The sequence below is a fragment of the Erythrolamprus reginae genome, chromosome 4, assembly GCF_031021105.1.
Source record: "Erythrolamprus reginae isolate rEryReg1 chromosome 4, rEryReg1.hap1, whole genome shotgun sequence".
NCBI lineage: Eukaryota > Metazoa > Chordata > Lepidosauria > Squamata > Dipsadidae > Erythrolamprus > Erythrolamprus reginae.
This window is the reverse complement of record NC_091953.1, coordinates 34631060-34657496: the sequence shown is the minus strand read 5'-3', so window position 1 is coordinate 34657496 and position 26437 is coordinate 34631060. Positions and strand designations below refer to the sequence as shown.

The following is a 26437-nucleotide window of genomic DNA, read 5'->3' as shown; positions in this document are numbered from 1 at the left end:
AAAGGTCAGTAGTCTAGAGGTATTTATTTCTATTGTCCATCTCCTATAAATAAAAAACCAAGCTAATGAATCCTATTTTCATCTGTGATGAGTGCGATGATATGAACCCACACATACAGAGAGAATGAGCTACAGAAAAATCTTTCTTGCTAACATTGATCCTATTTCTGCATTTTGGCATTCAGTTCCTTCCTTAAAATGTCTGATCCAAGGCTGTGGTTATAAGTGACAGGTTCCTCTGTCAGATTTCAGAGGCAGTTATTTTAAATTTTTTGTCCCTTGGTTTTTTTTAATTTTTTTGTCCTTAACACACAGTTCTTCCTCACATCTATAGAAAGTTTTGACTAGCTATACATCATTCTTGAACTTAAGAGCTGTACCAGATTTATTCTTTTCTATTTATTTATTCAATTTGTAGGCCTCCTATCTCCCTAGGGACCAGTGAAGGGCTACCAAATTTTTTACTACCACCAAAATCGTTCAGTGCAAATTGGGTGCTCTGGGGTGGAGCTCCATTTTCGCTACCCCACTGTGTTCCCCCCCCCCGCCCCCCAAATCTGGGAAGTAGCCCACCCCTGCTAAGGACTCACGGCGGCTCACAACCAAAATTAAAACATACAAATTGTTCTGCCGCGCTCTCTGGTAGAAGCCTCCTGAAAATTCACAGGTACAAATTTCAGACACACACACGTTTGAAAATTCAAAACAATGTCCTTTATCACAAAATTCAGAAGAAACAAAGCACCCTTTTTGTATTGCAAAGAGCACTCTTCCCCAAAACAACCTTGTCGGCTGTACAACTCCCTTAATCAGTCCTTAAGTACTTAGCTAGTAGCTGTGAAGAAACGTCACAGCCCTCCTTCTTCCCAAGAAGTGAAACACACACACACTTTACTCTGCTTTGGTGTCAAAGGCGTGAAAAATCCACAAACAAAGTTCCAACAAAGCAAGGCACGATCCTGAATAACTGCGATCACATAATCTTCCACAACGGCCAAACTAGCACACTGCTATTTATATCAGCAGCTCTAATTACTGGAGCCCCACCCAAACACAGGTGGCCTCTCTTATTTCCTGTAATATTTCCTCAATTGGTCTCTTCGATGCATAAGTCTGCGCCTGCATGGGTCTAACACTTCATCATCCGAATCCGAAGATGATGGTGATTGGCTTCCTGGGCTGTGTGCCAAGCCCTCCTCTTCCAAGTCACCCCCACCTTCTTCTTCATCCGAGGAAACTGCACTCCATGACTCTGCCGGCAACAAAACAGGCCTAAGACATGTTGACGTTTCCCCTGCCTCCACCTCCACATTCCCTAGGGCAGGAGCTGGGCCAGAGCCAACCACAACACAAATAATATTAAAACATCTACAAACAATGTAAAAACCATTTAAATCCAACAGTTAAAAATCATACATACCATTTATGGCTGGATTTCGATGGAACACCATCAGATCAACGGCTCCAGGCCTGCCAGAAAAGCCAGGTCTTTACAGCTTTCTGGAAGGCCAGTAGGGTGGGAGTAGCTGGTTCCAGAGAGTTGGAGCAGCCACAGAGAAGACCCTCTCCCACAGACCCACCAGCCAATACTGTTTAGCTGAAGGGATCCACACCAACCCTGTGGGCCCTTATCGGTTGCTGGGAGCTATGGGGTAGGAGACGGTCTCAAAGATAGTTTGGCCCTAAGCCATGTAGGGCTTTAAGACCAGTCCAGAGGTTCATTTAGTCAAGGAACATTTGGTAATCCTAAATACATCCAGAAAATACATATGCAGGCCATGATCATCGTTCTTCCATAGCATTTTTAAAAATATACTCACTGTGACTTAGAAGATGCCATTCTGGCCTCAAGGCTAATAGCGATGATAGGCTCTTCCTATATACATTTGTCTAGTCATCTTTTTAAAGCCATTTAAACCTTCCACACACACTCTCTCTTTTCAATCCAGAGTCTCCATGCATCTAGCTTAAGTGAATTTTTTCAGTTTTTAATATTGGGGAGGGGAAATTTTTATTTTTCTTAGGTTCTTGATTTTCAGACAGTATCAGCTTTGTATAATTTTGTTTAGTTGCCTTATTGATGAACTCATCACTTTTTCCATCTTCACAGGATACAGAATTTTTTTTTCCAATAGGAGTTTCTTGCTTCTATTTCCTATAGACATTGTTTTCTAGTTGGTTCTTTTTCATTGATTCCTTTGGTAGGGATTATTTTATTTTGATTTTTTGTTTGAACTTTATTCCTTTTATTCCTAGTCTCCTGGACTCTCTTCCTAGTTCTTACCTTCTTCCTTCTAAGATTTAATTCACTACAGAAAAAGGATCCTTCACTTTGAGAAATCACACAACCAAACTTTTTTTCTTTTTTACTAGCACTATCTATGAAGGTGTTGGTTGTTAATCTACTACAAGGCAAGAGTGAGACGTAGCAATAGGTAATTTTCTCTGTAAGTCCATAATGCCAATACGTACTAAAAAGTTACTGTGTAGAAGGTGGTCCCTGGTCCACTTTGTCTGCATTCAGAAATTAAACACACTCTAGTTTGCTTAGAACAGGTAGTTTGTTTAATGACCATTCAAAGTTACAATGTGTTACAATGGCACTGAAAAAAAGTGATTTATGACTGATTTCACATTTGCAACCATTGCAACATCCTCATGAACACATGATCAAAATTCAAATGCTTGGCAACTGACTTGTATTTATGATAGTGGCAGTGTCTCCTAATCATGTGATCACTTTTTGCAACTTTATGACAAGCAAAATGAATGGGGAAGCCAGATCCACTTAAACAACCGTGTTACTACTATCTTAACAACTGCAGTGATTCATTTAACGAATGTTGCAAGAAAGGTTGTAAAATTGGGCAAAGTTTTACTTAATAACTGTCTTGCCCAATTGTTGGGCTCAGTTGTGATTTTAAGTCAAGGATTACCTGTATTTGGATGGGAAGGCAACAATATCAGAGAAAAATGCATTGGTAAGCTACTTCTGTTCACAAGAACATTGCATGCCTGTGTCCACATAGGCACAAGTAATCAATCTGACTTGAGTTTACTAAGAATACAATTAGCTAAAACGTATGCATATCAATATAGCAAATACAGTGATACCTTGTCTTACAAATTTAATTGGTTCCGGGATGAGGTTCTTAAGGTGAAAGGTTTGTAAGACGAAACAATGTTTCCCATAGGAATCAATGGAAAAGTGATTAATGTGTGCAAGACCAAAATTCACCTCTTTTGCCAGCCGAAGCGCCCGTTTTTGCGCTGCTGGGATTCCCCTGAGGCTCCCCTTCATGGAAAACCCCACCTCCAGACTTTTGTGTTTTTGTGATGCTGCAGGGGAATCCCAGCAGGGGAATCCGAGCATCGCAAAAATGAGTGCTTCACTGGCAACGGAAGTCCGGAGGTGGGGTTTCCTAGCGAAGGGAGCCTCAGTGAAATTGCAGCATCGCAAAAACACTGAAGTCCTCAAAACCCCACCTCTGGGCCTCTGTGTTTTTGCAATGCTGCGATTTCACTGAGACTCCCCTCGCTGGGAAACCCCACCTCCGGACTTCTGTTGCCAGCGAAGCGCCTGTTTTTGCGCTGCTGGGATTCCCCTGCAGCATCACAAAAACACCGAAGTCCGGAGGTGGGGTTTCCCATTGAGGGGAGCCTCAGGGGAATCCCAGCAGCGCAAAAACGGGTGCTTCACTGGCAACGGAAGTCCGGAGACGGGGCATCCCAGTGGCGGCAGTGGGTTTGTAAGGTGAAAATAGTTTGTAAGAAGAGGCAAAAAAATCTTAAACCCCGGGTTTGTATCTCGAAAAGTTTTGTATGACAAGGCGTTTGTAAGACGAGGTATCACTGTACTGCTATTGCATTTACAAATAGATTGTTATCAGCAGTTAAAAATCTCTTGTACAGATAAAAGTGAAGAGAATTTTGATGTGCAAAATGTTGAATGAAATGACAGCCCCATATTAGTATGATCATTTACAAAGTACTGTACTGTAAAAGAGGACCTCTAATTTTACATGCTAAGAACTTTTTAAATGGGCTTCATCTGGGGATAACATGCCCAGAGCCAATCAAGGGGAATTTTTTTTTCTTGAAGTATAATGGAATATTCAATCAGCTCACCAGTGAAAGTGCATGCTATTCAAGACTAGCCAAACTATTCTGGCAGCTGAAACAGAAAATCTTAGATATAAAAGCACTTTGAAATGGTAAATAGCTGATTTTTCATGACATCCAAAACCAACTTCCTGAGATAGCATATCTTGTCTTATAATAGGGCAGGGGTTGTAAAATTAAAAGATATTAATGCTCCTATGCTTCATGACTGCATATTTTCTTAATCTTAGACAGGCAGCTAAACCTTTCAAAATTCCTTTAATTCAAGAATAGAAAGACCATCTTGTTCCCTTTTCTCTTCTTTTTAGGTCCCGATATACTGCTAGGTCTGTGAAAAAGACTGCTATGTTATTAGATTTTATAGAGGTATAAAATCTAAAGGCAAACAAATAAACAAGTGCAGAGGTAGAAATTATCCGATAAAGAGGTGAAAAATACCAAGCTTGTCTATCAAAACTTTTTCTATATTGTTCAAGTAATCTTTTATACCATAATTCATGAGACAACTGGTAAAGGAATTAGATTCACATACATGTAACACCTGGGCTTATTCAAAATTAATCTCCCTAGGGTTAGTGGAGCTTGTTCCCAAGAAAGTAAAAATGCCTATGTTATCATAATCTGAGAAGAAAATGCCATTGTCATCTTTCTTAACGTGAAAGAAAACAATTGCTAGAATAATTACTTACCTAATATGAGAGAGATCAGAAGAAAGGGCATTGCACAGAGGTAACATTTGGGGATCTCCTGATGCATACCCATTCTTTTTTTTGCCTTTTGTATCAAGCGTATGGGCAAACGGGAAAAAAAAAGTTTGCCTGTTGATATTGCAGAAGAATAGGAACTCACATTCTGCCCAGCAAATGTCACACTTACTAATGTTACCACAGCTTTGACTTCATAGCTCGCTGTCTGTTGCCTAAAGGAGTGTCACTTTTGGATTTGCTGAGGCTCCTTGCTTGAAAAAGCACTCATCTCTATCAGCAAAGCTTCAGGGAGAGGTGGGGAATATGTTAAGAACAGTCTCTCAGTTAAACCCAGAATTTGCAGCTGAAAAACATATTTTCAAGTAGTCTCTTCTCAAAACCCATTGTCCCCTAAATTTGTTGCAAAATACATGTGTCCCAGTTATTCTTTATATGAGAATTATAAAAGGGTTGTGTGCCCCTAAAATGAAACACGTATGATTCATATTTCTTGGTGCTATTGTAATTCTATAGGGCAGTGATGACAAACCTTTTTTTTTTTTTTGCTCGGGTGCCGAAAGGGTTATAGGGCATGTAAGGTAAGCTACTTTTAAAGGAAAGATGAGAGGTAACATTTCAAACAGTAGACCTGAATAACATAGGTTGACCTATCCAAATTCCTAAGAGGTCAGTGAGGGGCGAGTACAAGTGCACTAGAGTGCCTTCCGTCCCCTGTCCTATTGCTCTCCTATATCTCCTATACCTTTCTTCTATTCCTATATCTCTTCTTCTATTCTTTCATTGATATGTTCTATTACTATATCTTCTTTTCTCTTATTTCTTAGATATATTTTACTATGAGTATCTCCTCTATAACCTTCGTCATGTCTTTTACTATGTGTATATAGATATATACCCACTAAAACCCGCATTGTGTATTGGACAAAATAAATAAATAAAATAAATAAATACAATCTACAGATAATTTCAAACATTATATGCCACAGATTTTGTTTATTTAAAAAAATACATTGTGTAGCAGAATAGAATATTCTTTGCCAATCACTATTTGTGCATCTCTGAAATCAGCAGCAACTCCTTAATTTGCTGAAAAGAATTACCTGTTTGTTACCAGGTAGCACTTACAACGACTACATGAGCTACCTTGAAACAATCCCCACCTCCCACCACTGCAAGGCAAGGTGCTATTATATGCACACTGCTCTGGTTAGTAATTTAAAACTGGGTCAGTGGCAAGGATTTTAATAAATTTGTGTAAATCTGACCTGAAACTGTGAAATTGCAATTTGTTCCACTTTTTCTCCCCTGCTTGAATATTGTCTGATTCCACACTGCACAGATAGCCCTCACCTTACAATCAAAACGGATTCCAAAATTTCTGTTGCTAAGTAAAACAGTTATTAAGTGAGTTTCGCCCCATTTTACAACTTTGTTGCCACAGATGTTAAGTGAATCACTACAACTGTTAAGTTAGCAAAACAGTTGTTAAGAGAATTGGCTTCCTCGTTTCTCTGCTTGTCAGGTCTCAAAATGTGATCACATGACCCAGGACACTGAAACTACCATAAATGATGCATCCAAATTTTGATCATGTGACCACGGGGATGCTGCAATTGTCACGAGAGTGAAAATCCTTCATAAATCACTTTTTTCAGTGCCTTTGCAACTTTGAACGGTCACTAAACAAAATAGTTGTAAGTTGAAGATTTCCTGTACACTCTCCCTTCCTTTTTCAGAAAAATAAGGTGCTTTACCCACTCATGATCCTTTCTTGCCACTGCACTACACTTGCTAAGGAATGGTCTTTCCTTTATAGAGGGTCTTATATAATCACCTCTGTTTGAGTTATAAAAGCCGGTCTCTATTTTTATCTTCTAAAAGATTCCTGTTTGTACTGCTGCTTTCCAGGAACGGTAGGGGTTTTGGGGGGAAGATAAAACTGCAGAGATTGTAATATTTTTAGCTTAAGCCTCTGCAATAACTTCAGATGTTATTCTTCCTGCCATTGTAATGTAATACATCTAGCTACCGCCCATATCTTGGCTGATCAATACCAATAATTGTTTCATTTGATATATTGTTCTCATTAACAGCAGCGACTTTCTATTTCAAACCTCAGGTTTGAATCATGCTTTAAACTAACAAGATTATTCTAATTTGTACAGATATAATAGCTGGCACCACAAAACCAATTTAATTTAGAGTTATGATTTTTGGCAGAAGGATTGACTATAATACATTTGGTGATAAAAGTGTTGCCACATAACCATTTCGGTAAGTTTGTGAGTAACACAGTACTGTGTAAACAATAATACAGTGATCCCTCGATTATCGCGAGGGTTCCGTTCCAAGACCCCTCGCGATAATCGATTTTTCGCGATGTAGGGTTGCGGAAGTAAAAACACCATCTGCGCATGCACGCCCTTTTTCCATGGCCGTGCATGCGCAGATGGTGGAGTTTGCGTGGGCGGCGGGGAAACCCGGATCTTCGTCTGCTCGCTGCTGCTGCAGCCGCCCAGCAGCTGATCTGCTCGGCGGCAGCAGCGAGGAGCCGAATCGGGCGTTCCCCTTTGCGTGGGCGGCGGGGAAACCCGGATCTTCGTCTGCTCGCTGCTGCTGCAGCCGCCCAGCAGCTGATCTGCTCGGCGGCAGCAGCGAGGAGCCGAATCGGGCTTTCCCCTTTGCGTGGGCGGCGGGGAAACCCGGATCTTCGTCTGCTCGCTGCTGCTGCAGACGAAGATCGGGGTTTCCCCGCCGCCCACGCAAAGGGGAAACTCCTGCTCCTCGCTGATGCCCCCGTTCGCCCGCCCGCCCGCCAGCAAGAGGGGGATAGAGAAAGAGAGAGAAGGAAAGAAAGAGATGAGAGAGGGAGGAAGAGAGTGTGAGAGAGGAAGAAGCAAGATAGAGAAAGAGAGAGAGAAAGAAAGATGAGAAAGGAAGGAAGAGAGTGACGTCATCGGGTGGGAAAAATCGCGATATAGCGTTTCGCGAAGATCGAGATCGCGAAAATCGAGGGATCACTGTAGTACATATAGTCTTCATGTAGAAATCACAAATGAGATCAGCAAGGCAGTCATTAAGTGAAATACGGTAATCACTAAGTGAAAAATCATGTGACTACAACTGTATTTACAATTTTACTTCAGCTTTCATTTGGTCAACTATGTCAAAAGTCAAACAGCCAGGTTAGCCCAAATGGCTGGGACGTTTGACTCACAAGAAGTCAGGCTAAAAGGACAAATTAGAAAGAAGAAAAAAGAAGAAGAAAGTAGAAGAGCAAGATAAAATATTTTGTGCTTTTTTCTAGCTGTATATACATCACCATTCCTCTAGCAATTGGTTTCACTCTACATTTAAAAGTAAGGGTCTACATTTAGGCAAGAAAAACAAAATGCACATGTATATTATATGTGGTACCTTGCTCAGAAGTAATAACTGTGAGAGGGACCTTGGAGTCGTAGTGGACAACCATTTAAATATGAGCCAACACAGTTCTAGGCTGCATTAACAGAGGGGTAGAATCAAGATCATGTGAAGTGTTAGTACCACTATAAAATGCCTTGGTAAGGCCACACTTGGAATACTGCATTCGGTTTGCATGCAGGAAGGATGTTGAGACTCTAGAAAGAGTGCAGAGAAGAGCAACAAAGATGATTAGGGGACTGGAGGCAAAACATATGAAGAATGATTGTATGAACTGGGTATGTCTAATTCAGGGGTAGGCAAACTCCAACTCCCAGAATTCCTGAGCTAGCATGATTGGCTCAGGAATTCTGGGAGGTGAAGTCCACAAATCATAGAAGAGCCAACTTTGCCTACCCCTGGTCTAGTTTAATGAAAAGAAGGACTAGGGGAGACACGATAGCAGTGTTCAAATATCTCAGAGGTTGCCACATAGAAGGAGGAGTCAACCTATTCTCCAAAGCACCTGAGGGTAGAACAAGAAGCAATGGGTGGAAACTAATCAAGGAGAGAAGTAACTCAAAACTAAGGATAAATTTTCTGACAGTTAGAACAGTTAATCAGTGGAACAGTTTGCCTCCAGAAGTTGTGAAAGCTCCAACACTGGAAGTTTTAAAGAAGATGTTGGATAACCATCTATCAGAAGTGTTGTAGGGTTTCCTGCCTAAGCAGGGGGTTGGACTAGAAGACCTCCAAGGTCCCTTCCAACTCTGTTGCTCTATTCTATTCTATTCTAATTGTATACCCATTTCCCTCCACTCCCCGACCATTTGAAATACCTACTGTGGGGCAGGGATAATTAGCAAGAAGAAAACTAATCTTTGTATTTACATTTTATTGGAGGTTACAAGAAAGAAGTTGCAAGACAGCAAACACACGATAAGAAGAAATAAAAACTTTCCAGCGGAAAGAAACTCTGCGGGTTTGTTACGAAGGCAGATGCGTGAGATGCTTGTTTCCACCACCATGAATGCCTATGCATTCATTCGTTTGTCTGTCTGTTTATTTAAATTTGTATACCGCCCATTCCTGAGGGACTCAGGGCGGCTTACAATAATAAAAATACAGTACTAAAACAATATAATAATTTATTACAATAAAACAGTGATATAAAAACAATATTAGGATCTAATTCATGCAGTCACACCATATCATGCTTCCCAATTCATATCTTATTGGGGCCGGAATCAAAGAAGTGTCAATTACTCACAGTTACTGCGTACAGTACTCCACTTGGTGGAGATACATAGTCCTATTAAGACTACGTTGATGTAACAGCGCCATCTTCAGGCGGCCGGAGCGTCTTCCGATCGCCCACGACAGTTACAGAACCTTCAGACATGCAGCGCTGCCCTGAATATTAGTCGTTGAGAATGAGAAAGCGTCCGTTAGAATGTTAGCTCAGGCCTTTTGTTGAACTACCACTCCCGGCATTCCCAAACAAGCGACCCAGCCCCTCTCCCTTCTCTTCAGCCAGGTTGGGATGGCAACGGCCAAAAAATTCCGGGATTCACGCTGAAAGGTAATTCTGGGAGTTGTAGTTCCCACACTATTGAAGCGCACAGCTTGAGGAGAGCTACTTAAGATACAGCAAACTCCGCTTTATTATACCCTTGATATTCACTTGTTTCTCACTTGAGCTTACTGTCCCACCTGTGGAAACTTGTAGCTTTTGCCATTCTTGCTGAGCTTACAGCACTTTTAAAGGAAATATAAGTCCAATAATAAACAAACAAACAAACAAACAAACAAATAAATAAATAAATAAAACTAACTAACTAACTAACTAACTAACTAACTAACTAACTAACTAACTAACTAACTAACATACATGGGTTATTTTAAAGTCCATATACTGGGCTGCTATGATCAGTTGAAGTTTAACACATAGAAGTTCACATACAGGAATTCAGAAAATGTGAATTATTCTGGTACAGTGCATACCAAGTTATGGTTAGCTTGGAGTTTATGTCAATATAATAGGTAAAGCAGCTCATTATTTACTGGAAACATTTTTTTCCATTTTTATAACCTTATTTTTTTCCTTTTGAACAAGTGCCAATATTCCAGGTCTAGATGTATATTTGTTAAATATAATTAATTTACAGAATCTTATCATGAGAAGTTTCTGGCAACATTAAAAAAACCCTATGAATATCATCTTATTTATAAATATATTTTAGCCATAATGCATTCATAGAAGGAGAGGGAGAACCCCTGAAGAATGAGAACAAAGTGAGAGCAGAAAAATGCTGGAAAAATAAATATGTACAGTATTTAAATACTGTTCGTTATGTTAAGATTCTTCTTAAAATCCTCTTAGGCTGGTTAACCTAATATTTATGAACTGATCAGACAACATTTCTTAATGAATGCCATGGAGGGCAAATCTTAGTGGTTTCCTAGCAACCAATTTAGTTTACATCACTTAATCCACAAGGTACCTAGGGTATTCTTTACAGAAACCCAGAAGATAGTTCTGGGATCCATCCCTCCGTGCTAATGAATGAATCACCATGAAAAATACAGCTGGATGGATATGTAGGAGTACAGTGAAAATGGAAAAATAGGTTTTGCTGGACTTGTCCCCACAATTAAATCCCCAATAAGCATGCCCTTGTTATTTGCCCATTCCATGTCAAAACTAAGGGCCCAGTTGAATGGGCCACCAGATCCTCAGGGAAAGAAACATGGATTTTAATCTGGAACCAAATAGTCCATAAACTCTCCAGAAAAGACCACCCATCTCTCTTTCAAAAAAAGCAATCAAAGAATGCAGTACCCAAGCAGACCGACCAAGCCTGGGAAGGAAGGATGCATATTCTTTGATCAAATGTCGATGAAAATTCTTAGTTATCAAGGAGTTGTACTATCAACAGTTGTTTTTATTTTGAAAAGGCAACTGGACAGATTTTTGAAGGAAAGAAAAGACATTTTGCTTCCTATTCTTCAGTTGTATCGGATGCTGTTGAAGATGGAATTATTGGTTACTATTCTTTGATCCTCTCATTTTATTTTTATTTTATTTTATTTATTTATTGAGTCCAATATATAATACACATTGAAGAGAATAGATATGTAGTAATATAACTAAATAAATTTTATTTAGGACTTCTGGATTTTTATCTTTACCTAATTAAAATACTAATTATTTGTTCACCAGGCACTTCATGACATATATCATGGCCTTACCAAACACTGGTGGATAAAGAAGAGAATCTTAATGTTTGTGCTGAGAAAATGCAGTTGACATTGTTTAAGTTGGCTACTCTAGAGCAGTGTTTCCCAACCTTGGCAACTTGAAGATATTTGGATTTCAACTCCCAGAATTCCCCAGCCAGCGAATGCTGGCTGGGGAATTCTGGGAGTTGAAGTCCAGATATCTCCAAGTTGCCAAGGTTGGGAAACACTACTCTAGACAGATGGAGACTGGGTGTTGTTTTCCTACTAACTTATCATCGTTGTTTCATACTGCACTCAAATATGGGTTTTTATTTTAGACTTTTTTTATCCCATCTTTATTATTTTCTCCACAACAACAACCCTGCGAAGAGGATTAAAGTGAGAGAGAGTTAGTCTCCCAGTCATTCAAGCAGTTTTTAGGTCTAAGGTGAAACTAGAACTCAATATTCTCCCAGTTTCTCTCCTCGTGCTTTAACCACTAGACCAACTGACTGTTTCTTGCCTTGTTACTTTTGCTGGCAAGGCAATAAATTCTAACTTCTGAACAGATAATCTTAAATTCCAGATCACTGGAATTTATGGACAATTTTACAGTTTGTATCTGAAATAAATCAAATACTGTATACCCTTTAATTCTGAGGTTATAATCTTTAAACACACTATGATATACACGATTACAAGAGATAAATTTATAATTGTAATATTAATTGCTGTAAAGATTGGAATCTTTGTATTGTTCTTTTTCTTTTCTTACTCTGTATTAGCATGTCAGTTTTTATCTTTTTAAATTTAGATAGAATGATCCACTCCCCTAAATTTGATATTTAATTTTGAAATACCTGTAATAATAGTAAGAAAAATCACATTATTGAGTAGTTTACTATTTGATATTGAGATTCATTTCTATATAAGTTATCATGGTCAAGTGATGCCTGAGTACACAGTACAGAAATTTCAGAACAAAATGTTCCTGGTAGTAAAATACAAGTAAACCTCCACTGAAAAGGAGGATTAAGAGGCTATCACCACGGAGATATGGCGGGGGTCACAGAGCTAGCCGTTCCAGGGGAACGAGAGACCGTTGCTTAATAACGGTCCCTTGTTCCGGCTCTGTGAGCCCAATCTTGGGTACTGGTGATGAGTGTAACTCTGGCCCTGGACTCAGGTTGCTGCTGCTTAATGCCAGGTCGGTGGTCAATAAAGCTCTCCTCATCCGGGATCTGATCCTGGATGAGGAGGCCGACCTGGCATGTATTACTGAAACCTGGCTGGGCCCAGAGGGAGGTGTTCCTCTCTCTGAAATTTGCCCAGCTGGGTTTCAGATATGGCACCAACCTCGACCCCAGGGAAGGGGGGGAGGAGTGGCTATTATAGCCAGGGAGAGCCTTTGCCTACGTGGACTCATTGCTCCGGAAATTGCGGGTTGCGAGTCACTCTTGATGAAGTTGGACTTAGGGGTTCAGGTGGGCTTATTTCTCACGTACCTGCCTCCCAGCTGCGTGTCAAAAGCCCTGCCTGTGCTACTCGAGGAGGTAGCCGGGTTGGCGGTGGAGTTCCCCAGACTTATTGTCTTGGGGGACTTCAACCTGCCGTCACTCGGCGAAACCTCTGGGTTGGCACAGGAGTTCATGGCCACCATGACAGCCATGGACCTGACTCAAGTAGTACGGGGTCCGACTCATGAGGGGGGGCACGCACCTGACATGGTATTCCTTTCCGAGCAATTGAGCAATGGTCTGAGACTAAGGGGCTTAGAAGCAGTGCCTTTGTCATGGTCAGACCATTTTCTACTACGGCTTGACTTCCTGGCTCCAATCCTTCCCCGCAGGGAGGCGGAACCAATGAAGATGTTCCGCCCCAGACGCCTGATGGACCCAGAGGGCTTTCAGACGGCGCTTGGGGTTATTCCAGAGGCACTCATCCACAGTTCGGCGGAGTCTCTTGCGGATGCCTGGAATACGGCTGCTGCGGAGGCTCTCGACCGGATTGCGCCTTTGCGACCTCTCCGTGGCGCTAGACCCCGTAGAGCCCCATGGTTCAACGAGGAGCTCCGGGAGTTGAAACGCCAAAAGAGACGTCTAGAGAAGCGATGGAGGAAGAGCAGGTCTGAATCTGATCGAACACTTGTAAGAGCTTTTATTAAGACTTACAAAGTGGCGCTCAAGGCGGCAAGATGCGCGTACCATGCCGCCTTGATTGCATCAGCGGAATCCCGCCCGGCCGCTCTGTTTAGGGTGACCCGCTCCCTTCTTAACCAGGGGGGAGTTGGGGAGCCCTTGCAGAGTAGTGCCGAGGAGTTTAACACGTTTTTCGCTGATAAAGTTGCTCAGATCCGGGCCGACCTCGACTCCAATTGTAAAACAGAGTCGACTGACAATGAGTCAGTCGAGGTGACTGGGGCACGTACTTGTCCACCTGTCTGGGAAGAGTTTGATCTGGTGACACCTGATGAAGTGGACAAGGCCATTGGAGCTGTGAGTTCTGCCACCTGTTTACTGGATCCGTGTCCCTCCTGGTTGGTCTCCGCCAGCAGGGAGGTGACACGGAGCTGGGCCCAGGAGATTACCAACGCTTCCTTGGGGAGGGGAGTTTTTCCATCACTCTATAAAGAAGCGCTTGTGCGCCCCCTCCTCAAGAAGCCTTCCCTGGACCCAGCCGTACTCAACAACTATCGTCCAGTCTCCAACCTTCCCTTCATGGGGAAGGTTGTCGAGAAGGTGGTGGCACTCCAGCTCCAGCGGTCCTTGGAAGAAGCCGATTATCTAGGTCCCCAGCAGTCGGGCTTCAGGCCCGGTTACAGCACGGAAACCGCTTTGGTCGCGTTGATGGATGATCTCTGACGGGCCCGGGACAGGGGTTTATCCTCTGTCCTGGTGCTCCTCGATCTCTCAGCGGCTTTCGATACCATCGACCATGGTATCCTTCTGCACCGGTTGGAGGGGTTGGGGGTGGGAGGCACTGTGCTTCAGTGGTTCTCCTCCTACCTCTCTGGCCGGTCGCAGTCGGTGTTAGTGGGGGGTCAGAGGTCAACTCCGAGGTCTCTCCCTTGTGGAGTACCTCAGGGGTCGGTCCTCTCCCCCTTGCTATTTAACATCTACATGAAACCGCTGGGTGAGATCATCCAAGGACATGGGGTGAGGTATCATCAATATGCCGATGATACCCAGCTTTACATCTCCACCCCATGCCCAGTCAACGAAGCGGTGGAAGTGATGTGCCGGTGCCTGGAGGCTGTTGGGGCCTGGATGGGTGTCAACAGACTCAAGCTCAACCCGGATAAGACGGAGTGGCTGTGGGTTTTGCCTCCCAAGGACAATCCCATCTGTCCGTCCATTACCCTGGGGGGGGGGAATTACTGACCCCCTCAGAGAGGGTCCGCAACTTGGGCGTCCTCCTCGATCCACAGCTCACATTAGAGAACCATATTTCAGCTGTGGCGAGGGGGGCGTTTGCCCAGGTCCGCCTGGTGCACCAGTTGCGGCCCTATCTGGACCGGGACTCATTGCTCACAGTCACTCATGCCCTCATCACCTCGAGGTTCGACTACTGTAATGCTCTCTACATGGGGCTACCTTTGAAAAGTGTTCGGAAACTTCAGATCGTGCAGAATGCAGCTGCGAGAGCAGTCATGGGCCTACCCAGGTATGCCCATGTTTCACCATCACTCCGCAGTCTGCATTGGCTGCCGATCAGTTTCCGGTCACAATTCAAAGTGTTGGTTATGACCTTTAAAGCCCTTCATGGCACTGGACCAGAATATCTCCGAGACCGCCTTCTGTCGCACGAATCCCAGCGACCGATTAGGTCCCACAGAGTGGGCCTCCTCCGGGTCCCGTCAACTAAACAATGTCGGTTGGCGGGCCCCAGGGGGAGAGCCTTCTCTGTGGCGGCACCGACTCTCTGGAACCAACTCCCCCCGGAGATCAGAACTGCCCCTACTCTTCCTGCCTTCCGTAAACTCCTCAAAACCCACCTTTGCCGTCAGGCATGGGGAAACTAAACATCTTCCCCTGGGCACGTTGAATTTATATATGGTATGCTTGTGTGTGTGTATGTTAGTATAGGGGTTTTTCTTAAATTTATAATATTTTAATTAAATTGGATTATGTATTGGATTGTCTTTTCACTTGTTGTGAGCCGCCCCGAGTTTTCGGAGAGGGGCGGCATACAAATCCAAATAATAAATAAATAAAATAAAATCACTCCAAGATTTTTGGAGATTATTTTAAACTAAAACAAAATTTCATACATATTTAACCCCCCCAAAAGTTACTTATTAATATGTAGAAGGTACTAGCGGATCTTTAAAAACTAAGGTAATTTTTGTTTATAGCCAAATGAGAACAGAAAAAGAGCTAAGCACACTCAAACCAATTTGGAGGAAAGGATTATTATATTGCAGGAAATGTTAAGTTGAAGAACAAAGCAGAAGTTAGCAGAATATGGACCCTAGGATCTCTTTGAACACTTCTTAACTGAGTGGTGCTTACTTTTTGGTTTTTTTAAATGTTGCAAAGTAAAGATTTTAATGGGGCTGTGGAAAGTACTGTAATATTCTTCTGGGTTCAGTTCTAAGTGGGGGGAAAAGATACTGTATTCATGGAGGTTGCTTGGATAGAAGGTTTGTTTGTTTGTTTACTTACTTATTTATTGGATTTATATGCCGCTCCTCTCCGAGGACTCAGGGCGGCTTACAACATATAAAATGGTGGATAGGAACTCATGGCACGAGCTCCTACAGAGAAAAGTTGGATCATGTTTCCAGATGTTGGGTCCAGAGGAAAAAAGGGACAGAGATGCTGAGAAGTTCCTTGTTTTATGCTCTCTTGGGCCCCGCCCTGAGGCCCTCCTGCTTCTGTGCAAGAAATGCACTGATTGGCTGCCAGATTCCCCTAGTGCCATGCAAGGGCAATTTTGTAGGCTGTGTTTTTGAGTTCAAGTTTGGCTGACCCTTTGCTGGGTGATGGCGGAATGAAAGCGCTTTGGGCAATTCCTAACATGGCTCTGTCTAGAGGAGGTTTGTTGTGTAGAATAGATTGGTCCAGGTAGTAACAAAGGTGAGCTGGGCCATTCCTTGATGGCACATTGACAAAGGTGGGAGCTACTCCTTGCCTAAAAGCATGTTTCTGGAGATATTCTATATAATGTTCTTCCTTTTAAAATATTTCCTATTGTTCTGCCGGCGTGTTTCAACCGCCCATAATTACAGGGTAATTAGTCCAGGAAGACACACACCACACGATAAAAGGAAAACCCAAAAGTTTTTATAAACAGAAAACCAGAAACAGCTCCCTTTTTAAATGTCAAAGGGATTTTCTGGTACACACAAGGCATAGGTTAAATGCAATCCAATTGCTCACCCAATAACTGGGAAATTGAGTCCAATTCTAAAGTCCAGAGAGTCCAATCTTGAACAGCACACAAACCACGATCTTGATGAAATAATGAATCAGATAAACTGCCACAAGGCTAAACCAGCACGCTGTTCTTTTTATCTGTAGCACTAATTACAGCAGGTGGACTCATTTTCTCTTGTAATAATCCTTCAATTGTTGTCTCCTAGGCATCACTCTACACATGAGTGGATGTGTCATTAATTCTTGTTCAGAATCCAGGGATGATACAGATGATTGATCTCCTCCCAGGCTGTCTGCCAAACTCCCCTCTTCCCTGTCACTCACGCTTCCTTGGTCAGAGGAGGCTTCGTCGGCAGATTCCATCGGGAGCAAAACAGGCCTGCAGCATGTGGATGTTTCCCCCACATCCACCTGCACATTCCTTGGGGCAGGATCTGGGCCAGAGCTAACCACAACACCTATGATATTTCATTTTTCTAGGAGAGGGGTGGATGCTAACTTCCTACAGGGCAAAGCGGTTATCTTAAGCCTATGCAATGTTTCAAATGTATATTTTGTTCTTCCAAATTATACTGATTTTTTTTTCCATTTTGACAGAACTGAAGAAACAAATCAATACCATACATCTCATTTAAACAATAAAGTAATTAATAATTCTTCTTGAAGAATGTTAAATTTCATGGATTAGAAATAGCTGGCTCCAAGGAAGAATACGTTGTCAGCCTCGTTGCCAGAGAGATAGACTGGACCTTTCAATCACATGGACCTTCATGATGCCTGTCATGGGAGAGGGCTTGTTTCTTTCACAAAATGGCTGTCATTGAGGAAGGAAAATTCCAAACAAAAACCAGGTGTTTCAAGGAGCCTCTAAGCTTATAGGGAACCTCAATAAGTTTGAATTGATATTCAAAAATAGATTTTGAATTACATTTTTTACTTTAAACAGCTTGCTAAAATCTAAAGCGTTAAGACAAAATATCTTTATATTAATAACTCTTTAGCTTAAATGCTGCCAGTACCTGTTACACAGAAGTTAAGTCCTTTAACACTAAGAGCTGTGAAACAAATGGTGAAGTCATTTGGGCACTTCAAGCAAAAGAACCTCAGCTTTGTTGCTATAATATGTCAATCTGACCGGCAGATTCAGTCTAATTCCCTTTTAACAAGACGTGATGAAAGGAACAATCTGCAAATAGAAGCCCTGGCATCAGAAAACTGCCCTTCCACAAGCCTCTGAACAATGATCTCCTTTTGCTCAGAAGGAAATGTTTGAAATTTACAGAATCATAGTTTAGTTTTGAGAGTAGACTATAAAAGAGCATCCAGTAAGACTGTTTATACATACTCATTGCTTGGCTCAGTTTGAGAGCATAACTACAGGGAGAGTCTAAAAAGACAGACTGTAGGTGTGCTGACACAGTGGGGTGATACAATCTCTATATGGAACGCTGGTTAGTGACACTGCTGCTGTTTCAGGCAGGTAAGTGCAAATGAAATGTTAAATGATGGTAGATGCTGGCTTGAAAGAAACACCGATACCTTTCCCCTTCTGTTTTCCTCAATGTTGACAATGTATTATATTATTATTATTATTATTAATTAAATTTGTATGCAGCCCCTCTCCGTAGACTCGGGGCGGCTCACAACAATAGTGACAAAACAATATGTAATACAAATCTAATAATTTAAACTAAAAACCCATAATTTAAAAACATACACACAACACACCATACATAAACAATATAGGCCTGGGAAAGTTATTTCAGTTTCCCCATGCCTGACGGCAGAGGTGGGTTTTAAGGAGTTTATGAAAGGCAAGGAGGGTGGGGGCAATTCTAATCTCAGGGGGGAGCTGGTTCCAGAGGGTCGGGGCCACCACAGAGAAGGCTCTTCCCCTGGGACCCACCAGACAACATTGTTTAATCGACGGGACCCGGAGAAGGCCAACTCTGTGGGACCTAATCGGTTGCTGGGATTCGTGCGGCAGAAGGCGGTCCCGGAGATATGAGTCTTAAATTGCTGTTATATTCAAGGGAAGCAAGAAAGACATGGATAGGTGAGTAAGCACACTTTTTCACATTGTCCTCAGTTCGTAAAAACACTTAATGATGTCATAATAACTTGCCGGAGCATCTAAATAGGGAATATGTACATTTGTTTTATTTATAAGTGTGAAAACTTGCAAACTGAGATAAAGACTTGTTACTTGAAGATTGTACTTATTCCAGTTAAGTGGGTGTGACAGTTAAGCATTTTATTAGACAATTAAAACCACTTTGGTGGAACTAATTCAATAGGTAGTTCAGCACAAGGGCAAAATTTGTTCTGGAAATGGAAAGCTTGCCTTTTCTACTTTGTTGTGTTTCCCATTGTGGACTCAGATTCTTGGGGGCTCTCTCTGCTTACTCTCTGTAAAACTGTTTAGAGAGTGCTGTAAAGCACTGTGAAGCGGTATATAAATCTAAATGCTATTGCTATTTGCTGCACTCTTAACAAGGTTTTAATTTTCATATTACTCGATACCTCTCTAGACTTATTTGTCCTGTTGCTTCACATTTAACAGTCATACTAAGCTAAAGTACTAATTAAAACCCACCTCTGTCATCAGGCATGGGGGAACTAAGATATTCTTTTCCCCTAGGCTTCTACAATTTATGTATGGTATGTTTGTGTGTATGATTGGTTTTAAAATAAGCGTTTTTAGCTGTCTTAGTATTGGATTGTCGCATGTTGTTTTTACCACTGTTGTTAGCCGCCCCGAGTCTACGGAGAGGGGCGGCATACAAATCAAATCAAATCAAATCAATCAATCAATCAATAAATTCAAATAGGTTATTTTAAATACCATAATGCTTACTTTGATTTATAGTTATAATAATAATTTAATAATAATAATAATTTATTAGATTTGTATGCCGCCCTTCTCCGCAGACTCGGGGCGGCTCACAACAATAATAAACAGTATACAATAAACAAATCTAATATTTAAAAGAAGAAGAAACATCTAAAAGCCCATTATATAAAACCATGCAACACAAGCATACCATACATAAAACTATATAAGCCTGGGGAAAATGTCTCAATTCCCCCATGCCTGGCGGTATAGGTGGGTCTTAAGCAATTTATGAAAGACAAAGAGGGTGGGGGCAGTTCTGATCTCTGGGGAGAGTTGATTCCAGAAGGCCGGGGCCGCCACAGAGAAGGCTCTTCCCCTGGGGCCCGCCAGACATTGTTTAGTCGACGGGACCCGGAGAAGGCCAACTCTGTGGGACCTTATTGGCCGCTGGGATTCGTGCGGCAGAAGACGGTCTTGGAGGTATTCTGGTCCGATGCCATGTAGGGCTTTATAGGTCATTACCAACACTTTGAATTGTGACCGGAAACTGATCGGCAGCCAGTGCAGGCCACGGAGTGTTGGAGAAATGTGGGAGAACCTAGGTAAGTCCACAATAGCTCTCGCAGCCGCATTCTGCACAATCTGAAGTTTCCGAACACTTTTCAGAGGTAGCCCCATGTAGAGAGCGTTGCAGTAGTCGAACCTCAAGGTGATGAGAGCACGAGTAGCCACCCCGAGTCTGCGGAGAGGGGCGGCATACAAATCTAATAAATAAATAAAATAAATAAATGAGTGACTGTGAGCAATGACTCCCTGTCCAAATGGGGCCACAAATGCTATGTTAAATAAGTGAGGTTAAGACAACCTCAGACGTGAGAGGGGTAACACCAACCCAAACCTTAATCTCAAATCCCTTTCCAGCAGCTGCCCAGCAGTCCAGCCAAACACAATATAATATATACATTAAGCCAGAAGCAGATTGTGTAAAAAAAGATAAAGCAACTATTGGATAGTGCTACTCCAATGTAGTAAAATCTTAATTTCTGCCTTTTCAGTATGGAATGGTGTTCTTGGGAAAAAACACTTTGTGAATAAAAGAGGACTCATTGAATTATATGAAACCCTAAAATGTGGCACAAGCCGATTTCCTTTGACCTATGTAGGTTATGGATGCTATTGTGGTTTAGGAGGGAAAGGATGGCCTCTGGATGAAACAGATTGGTATGTACTGTACACTACTTCTTTCTCTATTAAATTCATACAGTATTTCCATTACATTCTTCAACCAAATTAATCCCACTCTGTTTAATACATTTTAATGAAGTCAGCTTTACTTTGAGACAAGAATACCTAAGAGCCAGGATGACACAGTGGTTAAAGCGCTGTAGTCTAATTCTCCCGACAGCCAGCAGTTTGATCTTGACTGGCTCTAGGTTGACTCAGCTTTTCATCCTTCCAAGGTCGATAAAATGAGGACCCAGATTGTTGGGGGCAATATGTAGTAAAGATGTTTAGAGAGGGCTGTACAACACTATGATGCACTATATAAGAGCTATTGCTATTGCTATATGGAAAAACAGTAGTATAATGTGATAGTAAACGAAAAAGAGAAGCAAATAACAAAATAACTGTGAGTACTTAGAACAGTAACATGATATGATTAGTATAAACCCTGTCCTTTATTATGCTGGATGACATGTTGCTAAATTGAGAAGGCAGTTTAAAAAAGGTATGGCTATGTGATCTCTTGTTTGCAGTGGAATTGGAGATGCATTTATTTTGAAATATTACACTTAATGTTTTCCTTCTACAATATGCATTTGTGAACATCAAACTATCATTGCTGTCTTTTCCTAAGAAACTTGAGTTCAGTGAAGTATTACCATATTTTTCAGGACTATAAGTCGCTCTGGACTATAAGATGTACTTAGCTTTTGGGGAGGAAAACAAGAAAAAAAATCTGCCTCCCAGCAATTTGCCTCCTTGCAGCAAACAGTATGGTGAGCTTCAGCACAGCCTGATTTAGGCTGAGTAGCTGATTGACGGTTGAATATGCCGCTCGGAATACCGCCTATCAGCTCTTTCAGGCTGTGAGTATAACCACTGCCCATTGCTGCCACCATTGCCGCTGCTGCCTACCGCTGCCTCTGCGTGCCCCGTTTTCAGCCTCCACATGTCCAGTTTCTTGCCTTCACGCACCCTATTTTCTGCCTCTGTGCATCCTATTTTCAACCCATTCCAGGCTGGAAATGGCCGAAATGGAACACGCAGAGACTGAAAATGGGTGACGTGGAGGTTAAAGGCAGCGGCAGCAATGGGCAGTGGCCATCCTTACAACCTGGAACAGCTGATAGGCAGTATTGAGGGGTTTCAAATCCAACCACTAATCAGCTGCTTGTCCTAAATCATGATGATGAAGTTGACCAGGCTGTTTGACATTTGCTGCAAGGAGGCAAATTGCTGGGAGGCAGAAACTGAAGGAGGGGTGGGGGGCTTTGGCAACATTCAATATATAAGACACAGAGACATTTCCACCCACTTTTGGAGGGGAAGAAATGTCTTGTACACTGAAAAATGTGGTACTTCTTAAAATAGTCAGATTGATGAGTTTCATGGAAGTACAGTACTTGATTGGACTTGTAAATATCTCACACACCAGAACACTGTAAAACTAGAGAGTTTCACACTGCCACACAATACTACCGGTATTTGATGTTCAAGGCTCACATCAATTGTATTATATTATATTATTTATTTATTGTTTGTTTGTTTATTTTTTATGCCTCATATTCCTCAGACTCAGAATTAATCACTCTCTCTTGCTGAAAGGTGCTGCCATAGACATGACTGCTGTTATAGCTTTGCCCAACGACAAGGCTGTCACCCAATAAGAGACAGATATAAGTGGACTTGTCAGGACAGTTCTGTGATATGTGGTAAGGTACAACCTGAACGTCATTTTTATTTACTTTATCACAGAGAGGCACAAGTGCATACAAATATTCTAGCGATGAAAAATTCAGCTTTAATTTCAGAAGGTCCTATTGGTTTTCTAAGAGATCTTGGAAGATTCATAATACTCTTCTAGCCATACTTTGTTTTAAACAACTTTAGTACTAACCCAATTTCTCATAGCTGCCTGAAGATTCAGCTTATAAACCAACAACGTAATAGTAATTGAATTAAACCTGGGTTAAAGGTGATTGTGGAAGGGTATTGATTTTGATGTTTGATATTTTAATTAATTCATTAAAATGAGGTTTGACCAACAACAGTATTATACTGCTATCTTATGAGTATGATTTTGGGTTGTTGTTTTTTGGTTTTTTTCATTTTGCAAAGCATGGTGCTGGGACATGCCATTCTTTTTAGCCAGGCCACTTACTGGGCTGGAAAGTTCATATGTATTGGCCTTAACTTAAAGCAGTTTTAATTCTTTTGTGGAGACTAGTGGTGAGAAAAATGGCTATATTTAATTTTGAATACAGATATATACTGTCTTGTGCTCACTTACCATCATGTACTTTTACTCAAGCTGTTTGTAGCATGTTTTCAGTTTTCCAAGGTCTGTGGTTAGTTTGAAGATGAAAGGGTAACGTTTTGGACAAAAATCTTAATATGTAAATACAGTATGTGAAATATATAAACAGTGTTGAATTGCTGCAATTCATAAAACACAGGTGGGCAGAATGCAGTGACTGTTAAATTCCAAGCCGAGTTTTCGCAGAAAGGCCTAGAAAAATGCTTATTTTACAAGAGGATGTGTGCCACGGGGCTCAATAAATAAAAATGAACATGGAGTGCACAGTGCATTGTTTTAACATTTACATTAATAAATACACATTATGTAATTGTAAGATATAGTGAATTAATGCATACTTGTTAAACCCAGCCAATGCTTTAATTCCCAGCCCTTTTTTTCAGATGCTCTTCTAGACAGATGTCAAAATATAATTTGCCAGTGCGACAAAGAAGCAGCTCGGTGTTGGAGATCTGCACCATTCAATAAGCGCTACATCTTCTGGCCAAATTATCTTTGTGGTCAAACATATCCTTTATGTGGCTACAGACATTAATATATACTTTTCCAGCTTCTGAAATTATGAATCACACTTTGGAATTCTGCAAATATCTAAACAACCAGTTGATGACAGCAGAGAAAACTAGCATTCCTGCCCTCTGGTGATCATCAGCCAGATGCAGAGAGGTTCTACTGTTGCAGAGTTATTTATTTAGAAATATATGTTGCAGGTTAATAAAAATGGGCATATGAACATTTAAACGTGTTACTAAAGTGTATCTACCAGTTTAAGAAGCTAAGATGATTTTTTTAAAATATAACATGCTAAGTATATGTTTACCATATGAATCCATTCTCTTTTTTTAAAAAAGGAGGAAAGTGAGAAGCAATATAAAACAGCAATGGAAATCAGCACAGTGTAAGAGAGAGAAAAGAATTGGTACTGTCATGTAACTTCAGTGCAAAACTAAGCAAAAAGGGCTCTCTTGCTGGTGAATGATTCATTTTCCGTGGTTATGGTTTTGTACAGTAAATTTAAGAAGGCTCACTAGAAACTAAATAGATCTACAGAAGGATGACAAAATAGCCAGGTGCAATGTGGAACCTTCACAATCTTTTTAACTACGGATTCCTAGCTAACCTAAAAGACCCAATGATCATTTGTCTCCAAATTATAGGCAGGAGGATGCTGATCCAAAATAAATTAATTCCTGCAACTATTAGGTATGCTTGCAATTATAGATCATTTAAGTTTTGGTAGTCCTGTTATGAATGACAATATCAGTTCAACCCTTTAGTAGCTGACATCCAGCAATGTCCATATGACCGGCAAAGTAACACTAGGATCCATTCTTGTTTTCTAGATATTTAATCAGTGGTGGGTTCCTATCGCTACGCTAGGGTTTGCCATTCTGGTAGCGGCCCACAGATTGTACAATTTGCACATGACCACTTCAGGGCTGACTTTAACAGTCTGTCGGACGGCACCATCTTTTTCCCCAAAATTTTTGGATCCTTTTTTGCTTCCTGCGCATGTGCATAAGCAAAATCTCACAAGGGGACGCTCACATGTGCGAGATTTCAGTGTCCCCTCATGAGATTTTGGTACATGCGCGGAAAGAAAATCATGTGTTTGGGCACACGTGCATAAGCACCTAAATCATCATGATGCACGCACATTGCACCGGTATGCCAGTAACTACAACCCACCCCTGTACTTAACTAAAGTCTTTAACGTGAAATTAGGAAAAATAGGCAGAAAAACTATTAGGTATGTTCATCATCTTGAATTATTTATAAAAATAAACAAGGCAGAAAATAGATACATAAATAAATCTTTCTTTCAGGCATATTTGCTTTCTCACACTGGCTTTGTCCAATTTTTATTTGTCCTCATCTTGCCCTAATTTCTTTCTTTAAATTTAACACTGTGACTTTTTGTTTTTTTTGCTTTTGTATGCACTTAATAAACTGTCATTACTGTTTTAAACTGATGTTTTTGTCAGCATTTGCATGACTGTATACAAATCGTATAAACCACCATTTTAACATCAGTGTGCTTTCTATGGGTGCCACTGCTTTGACTAGTCTGCCCCAAAGTTTTCTCCTACATGTAGAAATGAGGTTGTTTTTGCAGATGATTGCAATCATTCCTGATTCGTGCAGAGTTGTTTCCATCCCCCCCCCACTTTACCTCTGTAAAATATTCCAGACCTCAGCTATCAATATGTGACACAAAGGTTTATGTTTGGTTCTAATCTGAAACTGAAATACTTTTCAGCATCACTAGTAAAAACGCTTGATTTAAATTTTCCCTCTTGGTTCTATCCTTCACACTATTTTTTTTAAATGTGGCTCCTCTGGACAGAGAGAAGTATACTTTAAAAAGATTGCCAATTACCCTTAGTTTTGAAGAACAAAGTTAGCAACTTGAATCAGGCCAAACAATAGATATACTGTATAGTGATTACAGATTGCCTTATGCAAAATATATAGGATCCTAATTAGGATCCCTTATAATAAATGAACTGCTGCAATATAATTTTTTTAAGGCAATAACCAGTGGTGGGGTTAAAAAAAAATTACTACCGTTCTATGGGTGTGGCTTTGTGTATGTGGCATGACTTTTTGGGTGTAGCAGGGGAAAGATACTGTAAAATATCTATGCCTACCACACTCTAGGGGAAGATTACTGCAAATTCCCCATTTACTCCCAATCAGCTGGGACTCTGGAGGCAGAGAATAAATGAAGGAAGGGGGGAAGTCAGAGGTGGTATTTATCAGTTCTCCAAACTACTACAAATTCCAGCTGAAGAATCTGCTGAATGCCACCTCTGGAAGTAACACTGCAGCCTATGATAAAGAAAATTACCAGTCCAGACATAACTGCATAGATCACTCAATAGACAGGAGGAGCTCAAACAGTTTATCAGAAGATTAAAAGTATTCCTGGATGTAGATACACTGAAGAATCCAAAAAGTTCACTAACTCCAAATTCCTGAAGATCTCATGTCCATAGATGACCCCATGAAAAACAGCCAAATATGCTTACCAAGAGACATCTAACTTTCCACTATAAATACGTCTGTATCTTAATGATGCATAAATGTAATCAAAGCAACATTTTTTTCACTTTCTGCTTAAATGGAGTAAACCCAATGAAAATGAAGATTATTCTAATTTGCTTAAATATATTAGCCAGCACCATTATGAGAGTCCTAAATGCATGTTGCAACAAAACCAATTTAA

At 41.1% G+C, this 26437-nt stretch overlaps 1 protein-coding gene and 1 gene segment (V, D, J or C); one reads left to right on the top strand and one right to left on the bottom strand.

The window, feature by feature from the left end:
* Nucleotides 1-9839, bottom strand: part of LOC139167265 (Ig kappa chain V-V region HP 91A3-like) — a 31183-nt gene extending 21344 nt beyond the window's left edge. The window contains exons 1-2 of the V gene segment in view: nucleotides 9806-9839; nucleotides 9502-9644 (exon numbers count right to left, since the gene is read on the bottom strand).
* On the top strand, nucleotides 9539-25181 carry LOC139167267 (phospholipase A2-like). Of its 2 annotated transcripts, XM_070751714.1 has the most exons (5): nucleotides 9539-9813; nucleotides 17429-18311; nucleotides 20723-20888; nucleotides 22497-22603; nucleotides 23592-25181. In XM_070751714.1, the coding sequence occupies exons 2-5, from the start codon at nucleotides 18272-18274 to the stop codon at nucleotides 23741-23743; spliced, it is 465 nt and encodes a 154-aa protein (XP_070607815.1). In that variant the 5' UTR covers nucleotides 9539-9813; nucleotides 17429-18271; the 3' UTR covers nucleotides 23744-25181. The 2 variants fall into 2 exon arrangements, with proteins under 2 accessions (XP_070607815.1, XP_070607814.1); XM_070751713.1 differs by lacking the exons at nucleotides 9539-9813; nucleotides 17429-18311 and adding an exon at nucleotides 18799-18887.
* The last annotated feature ends 1256 nt before the right edge of the window (nucleotides 25182-26437 follow it).